At 27.7% G+C, this 17,801-nt stretch overlaps 1 protein-coding gene across 1 annotated transcript; it reads left to right on the plus strand.

Annotated features, from left to right (window-relative positions):
• LOC140182393 (GPN-loop GTPase QQT2-like) lies at positions 1 to 736 on the plus strand. Its single transcript, XM_072228584.1, has 3 exons — positions 1 to 30; positions 172 to 304; positions 414 to 736. The coding sequence occupies exons 1-3, from the start codon at positions 1 to 3 to the stop codon at positions 734 to 736; spliced, it is 486 nt and encodes a 161-aa protein (XP_072084685.1).
• The last annotated feature ends 17,065 nt before the right edge of the window (positions 737 to 17,801 follow it).

Genomic DNA, 17,801 nt, shown 5'->3' on the forward strand with positions numbered 1-17,801 from the left:
ATGGATTCCACCGATTCTTCGGCAGTTCAAGTAATCACTCCAAGCATCACTCTCTTCACTCTGCTGTTACTTAATTTTGCTTTTTTATTTCCACGTTAGTTAGGTGTTTTTAACTTTGAAAATTTGCATCGTTGGATTCTTTATTCTTTTTTTGTTGGTTTGATTTTGAAGGCAAAAGATAAAGAGAAAGAGCAGCTCACAGAGAATATGAACAAATTGCATATTGAAGGATCATCATCATTTGGGAATGGATCACCTAACTTCAGAAGAAAACCGGTCATTATCATAGTTGTAGGAATGACAGGTAAATATTTAATAGTTCTTGCTTAGTTTCTCTCTTGTGCTAAAGTAACAGAAAATGGTGTTAGAAGAACTGAACAATGATTGAGAATTAAAACTAAATTTGTGCTTAGATACTGGGAAAACAACATTTCTTCATACGTTGGTTTGCCACACACAAATGTCGAATATTCGGGGTTATGTGGTCAATCTTGACCCAGCTATCATGACCCTGCCGTTTGCTGCAAACATTGATATTAGAGATACTGTTGTTGATACACCCCGTTCAGAAAATCCCACCACTTTCATGAGCAACATGCTTTATGCTTGTAGTATCCTCTACAAGACCAGGTTACCTCTTATCTTGGCTTTCAACAAGGTTGATGTAGCTCAGCATGAATTTGCCTTGGAGGTATTCTTTATTCTTGAAGAATCTTATTATTGTTTTGTTTACTGATTTGCATCTAAAGTATAAAGATGGAGACATAATGACATTGAGCTGTATCTATAACGATGTTGTGGATACCACTAGAACATATTCAAAAATCACAAAAGATTGGATGTTAACACTTATCAATTTTGGATGTTCATATATATATATATATAGGGGAAGCATTGATTGAATTTCTGAGGGCCCTCAATGATTCCAATAATCAAATTAAAGATTGGAATAGTTTTTTTGTGAGCCCCTGCTATAGTTGGTCTAATGTTGATTGTAGCAACAAACATGTTATATCTCTGTAGGTTCACAATCTGTATATATATTCTTTATGATTTTGTGTTCCCTTTCTTTTTCTTATTTGGTTTTGAGTTTTGACAATGCATTAGTTGCTTCTTGCAGGAACTTGGCATCAAAAGGATTTTCTGGAACACTTTTTCCCTGAATTGCCAAATTGAAATACTTGGTTAGCTTGTATGTTGTTACTGTCATAGATTCACATTTTTTATGAGATTTGATAATTCTGATATTGTACGAATCTAAGAATCAGATTACCATAGCTTATCTCAAGTACATTTTCCTGTATGCTATAAATGTTATTGTTCATATATAAAGTGTTCACCAAGTGTTTGATCAAATGTTAGTGACTTATTGGTACATAAAAGTAACCTGGTGGGATACTCTTTCTACATGTAGGGAGTTGCAGGACAACAAATTTTGCAGGCCCTTTACCTGACTACATCGCCAACTTAATGCGCCTCGAATATCTTAATCTTGCTGACAATAATTTCAGTGGTTCTGTCCCGGCTACTTGGGACCGACTTTCAAGTCTAAAGCATCTGTACTTTTCCAAAGGCCTTTTCCTCCTTAATGTCTAAAAAGGATGCTCCTTCCAATTCACAATAACATCAATACAATCTGTATCAAGATACATAAATTTATGAATGTACTAAACAACAGTTAAAATGAAAGTTATTGTAACCGGAGGTAGTATTAGAATGAGTTTCCCACGTGATGATCTCATTTGTGATCCAGGTTGTTGAAAGGGAATGACTTATCTGGACATATTCCAGATACAATTGCAAACCTTACTGGATTGGCAGAATTGTAAGAACACTATTCTTGATTACATGAAACTTATCCTTATATTGTATACACTATGGCGCTTCTATATATTTTATAAATGTTTTTTATTTCACAGGGATCTTTCATCTAATGGTCTTACTGGAACTATCCCAATGCCACTCTTTTCAATTCCAATATTTAAGTAAATCTCATTACAACTTCATATACAACTTGTTGAGTATTTTCGGACTTTCAATTAATGTCCCTCTAATCTTCATTTTTATTGTATTTTAATTTTCAGTTTTTCGAACACACTTCTTCATTGCTGCTCTAGCTTGGATCAGCCTTGTGCTTCTAAACCTTCACTTCCTGGTTTGTTTGCATAAACTGCTATGTTTTGTCCACATAGCTTTAACTAATGTTTAAGAAAGAAGAAGAGGTGCTTATATTTTTTCCTCTTATATTGCAGGTTCAACCAACAAACCAAAACTTGTAAAGATTGTTGGTTTTGCAAGTTTTGGTTTATTTGCACTGATAATTCTTGGGGCTATCTTTATATATAGATACAATCACATGCACAGACATAAAACTAATGTCTTTTTTTATATTTCAGGTAAGGAAAAAAAAAAGCATTCCCTTCAATGCAAGTTTCTTTTCTCATAGCACACATTAATAACAAGTAAACCACAAATTTATCTACTAATAAAGTTTGAAATGCTGATAATTTCGTCCTGAAAGAATGAAACAAGCACATGATACTTGAAAGGCACTTCTTTGTAAAATTTCACATATCCACGTTATTAGAAATGAAATTTTCACATAGTAAAATTTTGTTAACGAAATTGTCAGCCTATAATATGTCTCTGTTAATTATTAATTAATTAAAATGCAAGAAAACATTTGTACACATATATGTATATAAATGATTTTAGATACCTTCAAAGCATCATAATTCATAAATGTGATGGCATCTAGAAAAGTTATAACAGAAGTTAAGTACCTTATGAAATTTGCAGGTGAAGATGAGAGCCAAATTTCCTTTTGGCAACTGAGAAGATTTTCATGGCGTGAACTGCAACATGTGACTAATAATTTATAAAATACTCTTTAAAGGTTTTCTGGGATTGTATTTATATTTTTATTTTGAGATTTTTATGTAATTAGATGATATTGAAATATTGAAGTTGTTGTTTTATTTTACTTTTTAAAGAAAAACAATAATAGCTATGTAGAAGAATACCATGTGGAATTATGTTTGGAACTATTGACATTGTGAATTTTTTTTTATATATAGAGTTATGCTTTATACTGAGGAATTATGTTATAAAAGATTTAGTTTTTAAATTTTGATATTAAAAAATAATAATTATAAAAGATGAGATTAACGAATGATTTGAAATTAAAAATAAATAAATACTTATAGGGTTTGTGGAGATTTAAAAATCTCACAAAATAGTTTATTTTTATTAAATTAAAAAATTATTTTGTGGGGATTTTAAACCATCACAAAAGTGATTTAAAACTATCATAAAAATCTAATATAAAACCCCCACTAAACACACACAAAACTCTCCACTGAATGAATTGTGAAGGTTTTTAAAAATCTCCACAAAAGACCTCGTGGCACCTCAAATTTTAGGGGTTTTAGAAACCTCCACAAATTATTTGGTGGAGGTTATAAACTTCCACAAATAGGAGAAAAAACCTCCACAAATAAACAAAAATCTTGTAGTGCGTGTAATATTACTTGACCAACTAAAGGGAACAATATGAGTGTTTCAAAACAATACCAGTTCCCCAGCAAGCTCATACAGAGATTCATCAAGTGTTGCCTGTGTATGATAACACTTACAGACACATACATTACCATTCACTCTTTTTACGTTTAATAAAAAAATAATTTTAATACAATGAGGAGAAGGCTAATAGAAGATGGAGGATAAGAGTTCCTCTATACAAAAGCAAAAGAAACAAAAAGATTATCTATAAAGCATGGCTTTCCTACCTCTCAACATGTCCGAGAAAGAAAGCCCTATATAATGATCATGATCTTTACACCAAATAGATGCCAGACATCTAATAACATAAAACTTTCTTGTTAAAATATTTATCATTTAAGGTGTCAGCATTACGCTCCATTCTCCAACGAAATAATTCAAATGGTGGCGTATACTGCACAGTGCCACAAAAACTTTGCCTCTTTCCTGATTCCAAACCCAACAAACATAGCCAATAAGAACTGATTTAAAGTTGCACAACATGCACAACATTCATCAAAAATACTAATCAAATTGTTCCATGAAAACACAGCCATAAGACAATGCAAAAACATGTGAATTTGATTCTGAATTTGTCCCACACATAACACGCACACACATATATAAATTATGAATGCCACAAAGTGCAATATGAGAGGATTAACAAAAGCATAGAGAGAATAAAAAAATATAAAAAAATAAAAATAAAAAAACAGCATCTGCCCTGTTTACTATTTATTTGTTGCAGATAACAAACCAAAAACCAATTCAATAAGAGAGCAAGGAGCTTGATACTATTTAAGAATTGAACGAAACAATTTTTATACAGTGGACTGCAATGATTGAAGAAATAGACAAACTACACATATCAGAAAGCGAAAAATGTCAGGAATGTAACGATTCTACATATGAGCAAATCTATTCAGAAAGGCAAGTGAATCTTACCAATATATAGTAAGCTGCAGTGCGATGCCATCTACGTTCAAAGCATTCCTCAAACAATCTATAATAAACCAAAAAAACTTAAAACATTTACACTACTAGAATACAAAATGGAAAAGCATTGTAACTTCCAGCACTGGACAAATAGTAAGGAGTTTAAACTGGTCATAATATATAAATAGATATCAGATGAATGCAGTAAAATTGTTAAATATTCTTTAAAACATATATATATATATATATATATATATATAAAAGGTGAAGTCGTGGCCAGAATATTAATGGCTAAAGATGGCCAAGAATTGACCTTCAAATAAAATAATGACACCTGGTAGATTTGGTTTCACAACTTTTCAATAGTTCAAAAGGTGATTAAGAGTGTGCAATAATTACTAGAAAGTTATCATGTGGATAGAATTGTCATTTAAAATTACTTTATGTGTTGTTGGATCTTGAACAAAAATATTATTGGGCTATTATACAAAATAAAATCAAAACTGCACAAGCATGAGCTCCAATAATTTTTTTGGCACAATTGTAAAATAAAGTTTATTTCTTCAATAATTTATTCCTTAGTTTGTTTGTATTTTCTAAAAAAATAACCGTAAAAAATATTATAATACCCTAAAAATTTTATTAAGGGAACAAAATTTATATTTTTTTGCCACATATATTTGTAAGATTTATTTTTTATATTTGTTTAAAAAATTGTTGGATTGTGAGAGTGTTTGGTTTTTTTTTAATAATTATATAAAAAAATAATAATGAATTAATATAAATATATTAACATTTGTAAAATACATGTTATAAACATTAAAGTCAGCTATCAGTATAAAATATATGTTAGAATATAAATACATATTTATTATCTATTATATACTACTGATTTTACAACTAAAATATGCCACATGTTACTTTTTCATTGTAATTAAAATCAAATTTTTCTCTCGAAAATTAAAGAATTCTCTCCTCCTCTCTCTCTCTTTCTCTATCTCTCTCATTCCTTCACTCACTCTATCTCTCTTATATATCATTATCAATTACTAATTATAAATTTGACAATTAAAATATACAACATAGAATTCTCTAATTACATTCAAACAAAATTAAAATTTTGAAATTGAATATAGCTATATTATATATTATATTTATATATTACTAACTAATTTAATAACTAAAATGTGTCACATGACACTCTCTTATTAAAATTTAAAGAAAATATTTTCTTCCAAAATTACTAAATCTCCTTCTTACATTCTCTTATCTACCTCTTTTTTTTTTTCTATTTCTCTCTATCCTTCACACTTTATATATAATTTATATTTTATATTAAAAATTTGACAAATCAAAATGTGCCACCAAATATTCTTTTATTGTAATTAAAATAAAAAAATTTTTTAACTTCCAAAATTAGCAAACTCCTACTTCCATTCTTCTTTTTTATCTTTCTCTTTCTTTTCTCTCGTTGTCTATTTTTCTCTACCATTTTATTCTACAAAAATAAAATTAACAACATAATATAATTTAAATAAAAAATTTTATTATATACATATTTTTTATTTAGCTTTAAATTTTTTCTACTTATCTTTCTAATTTATGTTTTCACTTTTTTTTTCAAATATTTATTGTATATAATTTAAAAAAAATACTAATATTGTGATTAAAAGTTAGAATTGATATACATTTTTTTATGCTAATAATATCTAATTATATTTTTATATATATAGAGTAACAAATATTATTTTTAAATAACAAGCATAAAAATTAATTATTTTTAAATGTACAACAAACTTAACACCTAATTAAATATAAGAGTATACAAGTTATAAATTCTTTCAAATTTTAGATAACGAATGTTAAAATTAATTATTATTAAAAAGTTAAACTCTTTCATATGAAATACTAAAAAACTTATTGTTAATTTTGGAAGCTAAAGAAAAATTTTATTTGATTACAATAAAAGAATTGGCGGCATATTTTGATTTGTCAAATTACTAATATAAAATATAAATTATATATAGAGTGCGAATGATAGAGATAAACAAAAAAAAAAAAGAGAAGTAGATAAGAGAATGTAAGAAGGAGGTTTAGTAATTTTGGAAGAAAATATTTTCTCTAAATTTTAATAAGAGAGTGTCATATGACACATTTTAGTTATTAAATTAGTTAGTAATATATAAATATAATATATAATATAACTATATTCAATTTTAAAATTTTAATTTTATTTGAATGTAATTAGAGAATGTCATGTTGTATATTTTGATTGTTAAATTTATAATTAATAATTAATAATGATATATAAGAGAGATAGAGTGAGTGAAAGAATGAGAGAGATAGAGAAAGTGTGAGAGATGAGGGAAGAATTCTTTAATTTTGGAAAGAAAAATTTTATTTTAATTGCAATAAAAAATTGACATGTGACACATTTTGGTTGTAAAATTAGTAGTATATAATAGATATAATACATATGTATTTATATTTTAATATATGTTTTATATTGGTGGCTGACTTTAGTGAATAATTTTAGTGTACATATAACATAACCTTTTATTTAGTGAACCCTTTATTTAGTGAAGTTTTAGTCATGCATGAAATGGTTAATTTCATTAAAAAAACTTTTACTGTAAATTTTACACATAATCAATTCTGCAATTAAATAACAAAAATTTATTGAATAATTAATTTACAAACAGAAAGAGATTTCATTATTTGAACTTAATTTAAAAAAAAAATTGTGATGATTTAGTTTAAATTTTAGTCTTTTTTAAATTTATGTTTTTTTATCTCTCTTACACAATTATATATTGACATGTACTTTTTTTTATATTATACAAAAGATAACTAATAAAATATAATGGCACAAAATATTTACGAAGACACTATTATTAAACATATTATAAAAAATATTGTCAACATATTAAAATAGCAAGAAGATACTTTTTAATTATTAAATTTTATGATATGTTAATTAAGTTATTAAAATTTTATTAATATACTTAATTTTACAAATGTTAATATATTTATATTAATTCATTATTATTTTTTTGTATCATTATTAAAAAAAACGAACACTCCCCAATCCAACAATTTTTTAAACAAATATAAAAAATAAAGCTTACAAATATATCTCGTAAAAAAATACTAATTTTGTTCTCTTAATAAAATTTTTAGGGTATGATAATATTTTCTACGGTTATTTTTTGTAGAGAAATACAAACAAATTAAGAAACAAATTATTAAAGAAATAAACTTTATTTTACAATCTAGCCAAAAAAATTATTGGATCTTATACTTGAGTAGTTTTGATTTTATTTTGTATAATGGCCTAATAATATTTTTGTCTAAAACCCAACAACACATGAGGTAACCTCAAATGACAATTCTATCCATAAGGTAACTTTCTAGTAATTATTGTACACTCACTTAACTTTTTAGAATATTGAAAAGTTGTAAAACCAAACCCACCAAATGTCACTAGGTCAACTCTTAGCCATCTTTAGCCATTAGTATTTTAGCCACCAAAGACTTCACCTATATATAAACCATAAAATATAAAAACAACACTTCTTTTACCAATTCTATTCACTTTTTGTAAGTGTAGCATTGGTCAATCCAAAGTTCACTTTTAACCATAAACAAGTGTAATAGCCCGTGCCATGTACGTGATAAGATTGAAATTATAATTTTAAATTTTTTTGTTAAGATTAATTTAAATTATAATAATTTGATTAATAAAAATGTAATATATTATGTATTGTTTGTTTTTTCTTAATTTAATATTAAATGTATTAACTCTAAAATAGTTATTAATTAGTTTTAGTAATTTACTTTTTTTAATAAATCAAACATATATACTCAATGTGACCATAAATAACCTAGTAATACTTAGATCCACCAACAAATTTTTATATGTTGTTTTACTGTCAAGTAAAAACATATCAAAATTAGCTCAAAATAAATAATAAATTATTAGAGAATTCTAATGCACAAAATTCTCTAATAAACAATAAATAATTTAAACCCACTAAAAAATAACTCAACACTTTTCTTTGATACCTGCAAAACATATACCTGAAATAATATTATATCAATGTTAGTATATAGTTTTACAATTATCGACTGTATTTACTATACGTGACTCCTTCTTAAAAGTTATTCTACATACGTGTGCAGTCGAAAAATAAATTACTGGACTTTATTTTATTTTTCTAAATTACTATAATTATGCATTATTCATTAAATGCTACTTATAATATAATTGTAATATTGTAATATAATTATAATAAATATATTTTTCTAAAATAAATTTAGAAGAGAGAATAGTGCTTTTATTTTGTAAGTGTAGCATTGGTCAATCCAAAGCTCACTTTTAACCATAAATTTGGACTATTGAGTAGTACATCAATGTCCAAAATTAAAAAATGGAATCAGGTGACTTTTAAACTTCTAATATTAGCCATCTATGCATATAAAATACAAATTTGCTCATCTCACTTTCATAATAAATCACTCCTCATCACTAGTCATCACCCCATGTGTGTGTAGAGAGAGAGAGAAGAGAGAGGAGGAGGAGCGGCAAGGATGCATCAAGTCGGAATGAAATTGTTGTGAACAGTGAAGAAAATGAGCAAAAATCATAAAGGAGCGGATATATAATTTGGGAAAAATTTGAAGTATACAAAAAATATCGGTATTTTAGTTGTTTTAACCATAGTTGTCAGAACCGAACTAGTAATCGAACCGGTCAGATTATTGGGTCATTGGTTCAACCGGTGGATCACTGGTTGAACCGATTGACCCAGTCCTATGTAAATAAAAAATAAAATATAATCATAAATTTAAAATTAAAATTTAAAATACATATTTTCACTAACATTTTAAAAATATCTAGCTATTCTAAAACAATATGAAACGGAAACCGTAAGTATTTTGTTAATTTTACTCTATTATAAATATTTTTATTTTGTTTTTATATTAAAATAACTATTATTTTCGAATTTTAATAATTTATTAATTAGTTTATATCTATTATACTATTATATACTATAAGTATTTATTGAAAAATAATATTAATAGATATTATATAATTATAAAAAAATAAGTGAGTTTATAATTATTGTTAAATAAAAATATAATTAATTTAAGAATGAATGCGTTTATAACTAAAATTAAAATAAATTAAATAGAAGTAAATTATTTGCTGAAAGATATATATATATATATTAATTTGCATATAAATTGATAACAAGCTTAACAGCTTGGTGGTTGTGAGTATCATGCTTTTTTTGGATGAGGGGGGTTCGAACCCCAACTTCAACATTTTAGAAAAATTTTGAAATTCAAACGATTCGATTGAACCGGTCAAACTCGGTAAGACCGGTTCGCACCGGTTCATTTCCTTATTCGGTCAAATCATCGGACCGGACCAGTTTAGGATTTGGTTCATCGATTTTTCGGTCAAATCGATCGGTTCGGTTCGGTTTTGTTAACTATGGTTTTAATCGTTTAATCGTTGATTTTAATTAATATATATTATATATATTTTTTATAATTTAAATCAACAATTAAAATAATTGGAACACCAATATTTTTAATACACTTAAAATTTTTCCTATAATTTAACGTCACGTGGTACTCTCAAAGTGTACATGACAATCTCATTCTTACATGATACATATCAAACATTTCCATCCCTGTCTATTTATGCTGCCAAATGAGCTCCATAAATAAATTAACATGCAGAAGCGGTTAGGAAATTAGTTTAATTTTTTAATTTGTTTGTGCGCGCACATATATATATATATATTAATTATAATTATAAATTATGTTATTTTAAATTAAATGATTTATATAATGGTGGTCTCATTTATCGTTATAAATGTTAAATTGGATAATTCATAATTATTTTTTATTTAAAATTAAATGAAAAAATATCAGATATTATATTTTGTTCTTTAGATATATTATCTTTTGGACTTTAGATACTATTTTATTTGGACTTTAGAGTTTAGTAGGTGCCATGCTTAAATATAAATAGTGCCTTCAGGGTTTCGGTCCCTAATATACCAAAAGCCGTCTCAGCAACTCTTTCCCCATAAGTGAAGTTGCAATTCAGTCGCCTAGGAATACAGAAGGCTTTGGTTGAGGAAGATCGAAAGTACCACAAGATCCAAACTCTTCCAATCGTGATTCATGTTTATGAATTAAAGTACGCTTCCGTACTCAAGTATTTTATTTCTTAATGATTTAACATGGATAATCTTTGGGCTAAGGAATTCGGAGGAAATTCCAACAAGTGGTATCAGAGCCATCTATGATTAAATCATTAAAAAATTATAAATTTATTTTATTTCAATTTAAATCTTAATTTAAATCTATGAAATTAAATTTAAATATGTGTTATTTTTGGATTGTGTAGCACATGTTAATAAAATTAAAAGAATTTAATTACCATAAAGTTTTTTTTGTATGCACTGTAATTTAATATGTGAATATGAATCCAGATTTAAAAAAAAAAAATTCTTCGTTTGTTTATCTTTTTTATACCATTCTATATGGATTCATTCCTTTAGTAAATTCATTATTTTTTTTTTGTTTTACGTGAATTGAATCATAATAATTGATTCTAATCTTAATTGATCAAAATTTTGTTTGACATATCAATTTGTTGAATAGTTATAATTATGTCTTTTTTTAAGGTCTGAAAAGACACCATTAAGATTTAATTCCTTTTGCGATTTAAATATTTTTTTAATTGTTACATAAGAAAACTAGTAACAATTTAGATTATTATACCCACCTATTTTATAAAGATTTAGTTTTGGAATAAATTGATTGAATATTATGCTACCAAAGTAGCCTTTTTGTGAAAATTGATTTATTTAAAACATTAGGAATATGGTGATATGTAATTCATACGAATATTGGTCAGTCCAAAGGAATGTCTATATTTGGCCGAATTACATACACATATTGATGGTAAATACATATTTGGGTAGCTAATTAAGAATAAAGTAATGCTTATTATTTATGCGCACAATAATCGGCCCAAAGGAAGTTTAGTGTTTGGCCAAATAATAAGCATTGTACACTTTTGTTTATTTTCTATTAATTATGTGATTAATAATTAGCCCAAAGGAAGGTTATTGTTTGGCCAATTAATAGAAAATATATGCGGTAATAAATAGGTTGCAAAGTTTAAGTTTCCATATGCGCATTCAGTCGGTCCAAAGAAAGGCTTAATGTGTGACAAAAATTTTGACAACATTTGATTATTGCAACGAGAGTATCACGTACAGTTAATTTTTCTATCCAAAGATTGAACATTAATGTTGTTCTAGATATCTCAATATGAATTTTTTTTCCATTATTTAACTAATGTTTACTGCATGTTTTGTGTTCTAATAAAGAAACTATGGCTTCAGCTACCAATGTTTCTTTATAAATTAGCAGTATTCCTATGCTCAATGGTTTAAACTTTAAGGTTTGGAAGGATACCGTGGAAATTGTCCTCGATTGTATGGATCTGGATATAGTTCTTTGAGAGGAGAAATCCACTTCCATTCCAGAAAATCTCAATGAGGTTAAAATAGAGAAGTGAGAGATATCTAATTGAATGAACATTATGATCATGAAGCGCTCAATTTCTGAGACATTTCGGTGCTCAATTACTGAGGATAAAGATACAAAACAGTTCTTGAAAGATGTTGAAAAATTATTTGCTAAGAATAAAAAGGTGGATGCAAGTAGCCTTTTGAGCAAACTTGTCTCCATGAGGTATAAAGGTAAAGAAAATTTCTATCGAACAAATTTGAAATGAAAGATCTTGGTGATGCCTCTTTTGTATTATTGGATTATCACAAAAAATTATATCGAAAAGATTTTAAGTAGATATGGTATGAAAAGATGTAGACCAATGGACACACCCGTAACTAAAGGAGACAAGTTCAGTCTCAAGCAATGCCCTAAAATTGATCTTGAGAGGACAGCAATGCATGATAAACTTTATGCATCAGCACTAGGGAGCTTAATGTATGCTCAAATCTGCGCACGTCTCGATATATCATTTATAGTACTAGTGGGAGTATTGGGTAGATACTTGAGCAATCTAGGCATAGATCATTGGATAGCTGTTAAAAGCGTAATGCGTTATCTAAAGAGAACAAAGGATTACATGCTTACTTATCGGAGATCAGAAAAATTTGGAGATCATTGGGTACTCTGATTCCAATTTCATGGCATATGGTTGCGAAACTTTGTCACTGGGCTTCGTATAGTAGATGACATTGAAAGGTCATTAAAAATATTTTGTGACAATAAGTCAACAGTACTATCTTCCAACAACAATAAGAGCTTAACAAAATCGAAGCATACAGACATCAAGTTCTTAGTTGTCAAGGAGAAAGTTTAAGAAAAATAAAGTTTCATAGAACATATAGGAACAAAGTATATGATAGCAGACCCATTAACCAAGGGATTGATCTCTAAAGTCTTTCATGAGCACACTGCTCGGATGGGTGTCAATATTTGTGATGCCTTGGTTTAGTGAGAGTTTATTTTATGCTATATGTCCTATCATAGATAATTGAATTATTTTCTGCAGAATTAAGTTGATGGTTTATTTCATGTTATGTGAAATGTTCATTTTGCAACATTTGTTTTGTGTTTGATCTCAATAAAGTTTTAAAGTTGGACCAACTGGAAATAGACATGCATGAGATCACTTGGCATGTAATTTTCATATTACTCATCCAAATTTGATCTATGTCGTCAAGTATATTAGCTTGGTGACAGAGACGGATTCAGGGGGGCAAGTAGTGGCCTTGGCCCCCAACAAATTTTAAAAGCTCATATACTATTATAATAGATATCTTGTATAGAATAAAATTTAATAATGTAGTGATAGTAAAAAGAGTTATTATTCTTGTTAATAAGCTATAGTTTAAATGGCATAATCTCTTCATACTCAATTAAGAGGTCGTAGATTCGAGTCTCTCTATTTTTGATAAAAAAAAGAGTTATTATTCTTTATGTATTAGGGTTTAAATTTTTCTACATATATTTATATTATTTATATTTTTTATTTAATTCGAATTTTTTTTACATTTTTTTAAAGATTAATTTTAACATTTATAATCATATAAAAATACTTTAATATTATTTATAATAATATTTTTTTTTCTAATTTTATTTAGTTGTTTTCTTAATTCTTTTTTAATTAATTTTTATCCTATTATTATCTAAAAATACTTTAATATATTTTAAATTCACGTAACAAAATTGTTAGTGCAATTAACTTATATTATTTTATGTCATATTTTTTAATGATATAAAACATAAAAATATAACTTACCGTCACATAAATACTTAATAAAGTAAATTAATTAACAAAATATTTAAAAATATATAATTTTATATTTTATTAGATATAAAACCATAAAAAAATTATAAAAAAATTATAAAAATTGAGATAATTCTTTTATTTGACAAATATTTATTAAATTTTTAAATTAAAAAATTAATTATAGTTATATCTATTATTAAATATATAGCATTATATTTGATTATACAATATTTTAATTTTCGGCCCCTCCACTCTTAGATTTCTAGATTCGTCCCTGCATGGTGATTGTCATGGTTCAATCACGACATTAATGTGATAAAAGTTGCGATAGTTCCATATCTAATGTATGAGATGGACCAGATTGTTAAAGTAATAACGGAAATAGCATTCAGATGCACACATAAAGTTTATAAGATGTGATTATGTCAAGAAAGAATATATGTATAGCCCAAGTGGGAGATTGTTAGAAAATTATTTTAATTTCCTAATTTGTTTGTGGGCAATACATATATTAATTATAATCACAAATTATGATATTTCAAATTAAATGACTTATATAATGGTGGTAGAATAAAACTATATATTATCTTTTGTTCTTTAGATATATTATCTTTTGAATTTTAGATACTATTTTATTTGGGCTTTAGGGTTTAATGAGTGCCATGCTCAAATATAAATAGTGCCTTTATGATTTCGGTCTCCAATATACCAAAAAAGCCACCTCAACAACTCTTTCTCCATCAGAAAAGTTGCAATTCAACCGCCTAAGAATACAGAAGATTTTGGTTGAGGAAGATCAAAAGAACCACAAAATCTAAACTCTTCCAATCGTGATTCATGTTTATGAATTAAGATACGCTTTCGTACTCAAGTATTTTATTTCTTAATGATTTAACTTGGATAATCTTTGGGTTAAAAAATTTTGAGAAAATTCCAACAGAAGCATGTACAAATGAAGCATTTAATTGTGTACAATACCAGTTCTGCTTCTTTTTTTTTTTTTTTTCCCCTTCACATGCCAAACAGAAATGCATCCAGCATGAAAAAGGATATAGTATAAACTATAAAGTTTTCTCAGTAGGATTTATCCAAGTCAATAATTGTCCAATAGTATACAATTTCAACATAAGAACACATACAGCACAAGTGAGTAGTCGATGCATTTCTCTAAGTTAAATTGTAAACCGACATAGCACCAAACTCAGAAGAGACACATGTCGCCATGTAATACAAGCATTTTGAGTATAATTCTGACATAACAATTTATCATTTAATTAAGTAATTTAGTAGCAGATTAATTAAGTACCAAGCAGCAGCAAAGCAGAAGCAAAATATAATATCATTGCAGAAAATTATAATTAAAAATATCTCAAATTATTATTGAAAATAAAACAAAATTATAATGAAACAAGCAACTTTATCATCATCAAATAACACTACAAGAAAAAATAATATTTGTAATAAAAAAATTGTTACAAAAAATTAAAATTTTGAAACAAAAGGATTTTGTAACAAAAAAAAGGGGCCATTGTAGTATGTTCCGTTACAAAAAGTTTTTGTAACAAAAAACAGAACTGTTACAATTTAAAATGATATTTTGTAACAAATTTTTCTGATACAAAAAATCAGAAGTCGTTACAAAAGTGATAACAAATTTTGATCTTCAAAGTATTTTTGGTGACAATCTATTTTTTTCTATCATAAAATTTTGTTACAAAATGTAACTTAATTTTGTAACATTTTTTTTCTTTAGTTACAAAAGCAAAATAATTATTTTGTAACAATTTTTTTTAATACAAATTGCATACATAATTTACTAAATTATTTTTTTAATTAACTAATATATTAACTATTTTACTAAGCAAGTCTATATTTATATAATATGTAAAAACATACATAATTCAAACATGTCTCATTTAGCTAAAATTGCTTTAAAACAAAATAACATTAGTGAGTACATTGATTAGTTCTACAAGTTATATGTCTTGCACTAGTTCAACCAAAAGTTAAAAGTTCTAACATAGATTAGTGTCTCTATAAATCAAAATATTCTTGAATCCTTTAAGTAGCATGTTGTCACTATTTTTGCACTCCTGTAAATGAGAAAAATCAAAATAAAAATTAGAAACAAGATATAACACTAATTACAATTTTTTTCATTCACTTTTATTCAAAAATAATAGTAAACCTAATTTGGCAAAACAGACTTTCACCAATTTGAATCAACAACCAAGAATATTATGACAACAAGCTACAAAGTAATTACTTAACCAACTATGTCTTTAAAATGTCTCCTCATAACATACCTCCAATACTTCATCAAATTCAACTAGGCTCTTTCTTATGCTGAAGAACTTTTTCTGCATTGATTTGCAACCCCAAGAGTTGTACATATGTGACAATTCCCCTGTGTATCATGAAAGAAGAATTGTAATTATATGAGAAGATGAGTAAAAAAGCACAGGTTCAGACATCTTCCCTCTTTCCAAAATCAAATATATCCTAATGATAATGTTAATAAGTAGATTATAACCTGCTTCACAATGGCATCACCCTTAATTAGGATATCCTCTCATTTGTAATCTTTGATATAAGTTTGATAGCCCATTATTCCGTATCAAAATTGAACTTTTGAAACATCTCGTCGTGTAAGTTGTAACAAGGATAATGTGAAAATTGTTGACATCTTTTAATTAGTAAAGTAGACTCATCTCCACCACAAGAAACCTAGATGTAAACAAACAAAATAAGCAGCAGAAAACATTTAAAAATTTAGACATAAGATTCAGTCCTTATCTTTTGCAGACAAAAGGGATACAAATTCAAACCTATACCTCATTGAAACATTCTATTCATAAAAACAATATTTGTATTTGTTTCCATAAAGAGATCAGGCACCCAAAGTGCGTAAAATAGATCTCTCGCACGATGCTCTTCCTATAAACGTAACATTATTAACACAGTTAGAAATGGAAGTTATAGAACATGGATAAAGTATTACCTTTCCTCTTGCCTCCCCTTTGATCAATACCATTGGATGTCCCATTTGTTCTATGTATGTAGCTGCCAGTGGCACAGATATTGTGAATAGAAACGCCAATTCTCCCTGCTGATTTGCTAATGACAGCACACTCCTTCAAAGTATCATATATTCCCTCTATACTATCATCTTTCATATATATGAGGAAGCAACTACTCAACTGTCAAGCATATAAAGATAGCCAATTAAATCAGGTCTCCAATGATCAGTTCACCAACAGTGGGAAAAAATAAAAAACAGGCTCACAAAAAGACAGGGAAAACCTTACTTGGCGTTGGCTCCTTTTTGCATGGGTAAGTGAGGCACAGATTTTTCTTAAGCTGGGTGTACTTCCACCAATTCTTTGTTTGCTTCCAACAATGGATGCTATGCTCTAACTATTTCTAACACTATGAAAAAGCTGCTATAGGAAAAACATAAGACGAATTAAAACAAGAAAAAAGAACAGTTGTAGAGGAAGAACAACCGAGATGAACCAGAAACCAGCAACCAAACGATGCACAGCAACTAGGGAACGACAACGCCGAGAACTACCGGGGAGGAAGAACGGCCGAAATGAACTAGACCAGTAGAGGCAGAGGACCAGGGACCAGAGGAGCAGAACAAGCAGAAACAAAACAAGACAAAACAGAAGCAGTTTCAGTAATTCAACAGAACAACCAGCAAGGCAGCAACAATGAAATAAACAAGTCAACAACCAACAGCAATCCATCAAATAGCTTACCATACTAAAGTTCGAAACTGAATCAAGGAATAGCTTACCATACTAAAGAGGTGCGACTAAATCGAGCAGCCACAATAACAACACTTGTTGCAACAATGGAACGGCTCAGAGCAAGGGGGCAGCAGCGGAATGATGGCTCCGACGGTGGCGTACGACGGAGCAACTCACGATAAACAATCCTTGGCACAAACAATCTCAGCAACAACTCT

The sequence above is a fragment of the Arachis hypogaea genome, chromosome 19 (genome assembly GCF_003086295.3).
Source record: "Arachis hypogaea cultivar Tifrunner chromosome 19, arahy.Tifrunner.gnm2.J5K5, whole genome shotgun sequence".
Classification (NCBI taxonomy): Eukaryota; Viridiplantae; Streptophyta; class Magnoliopsida; order Fabales; family Fabaceae; genus Arachis; species Arachis hypogaea.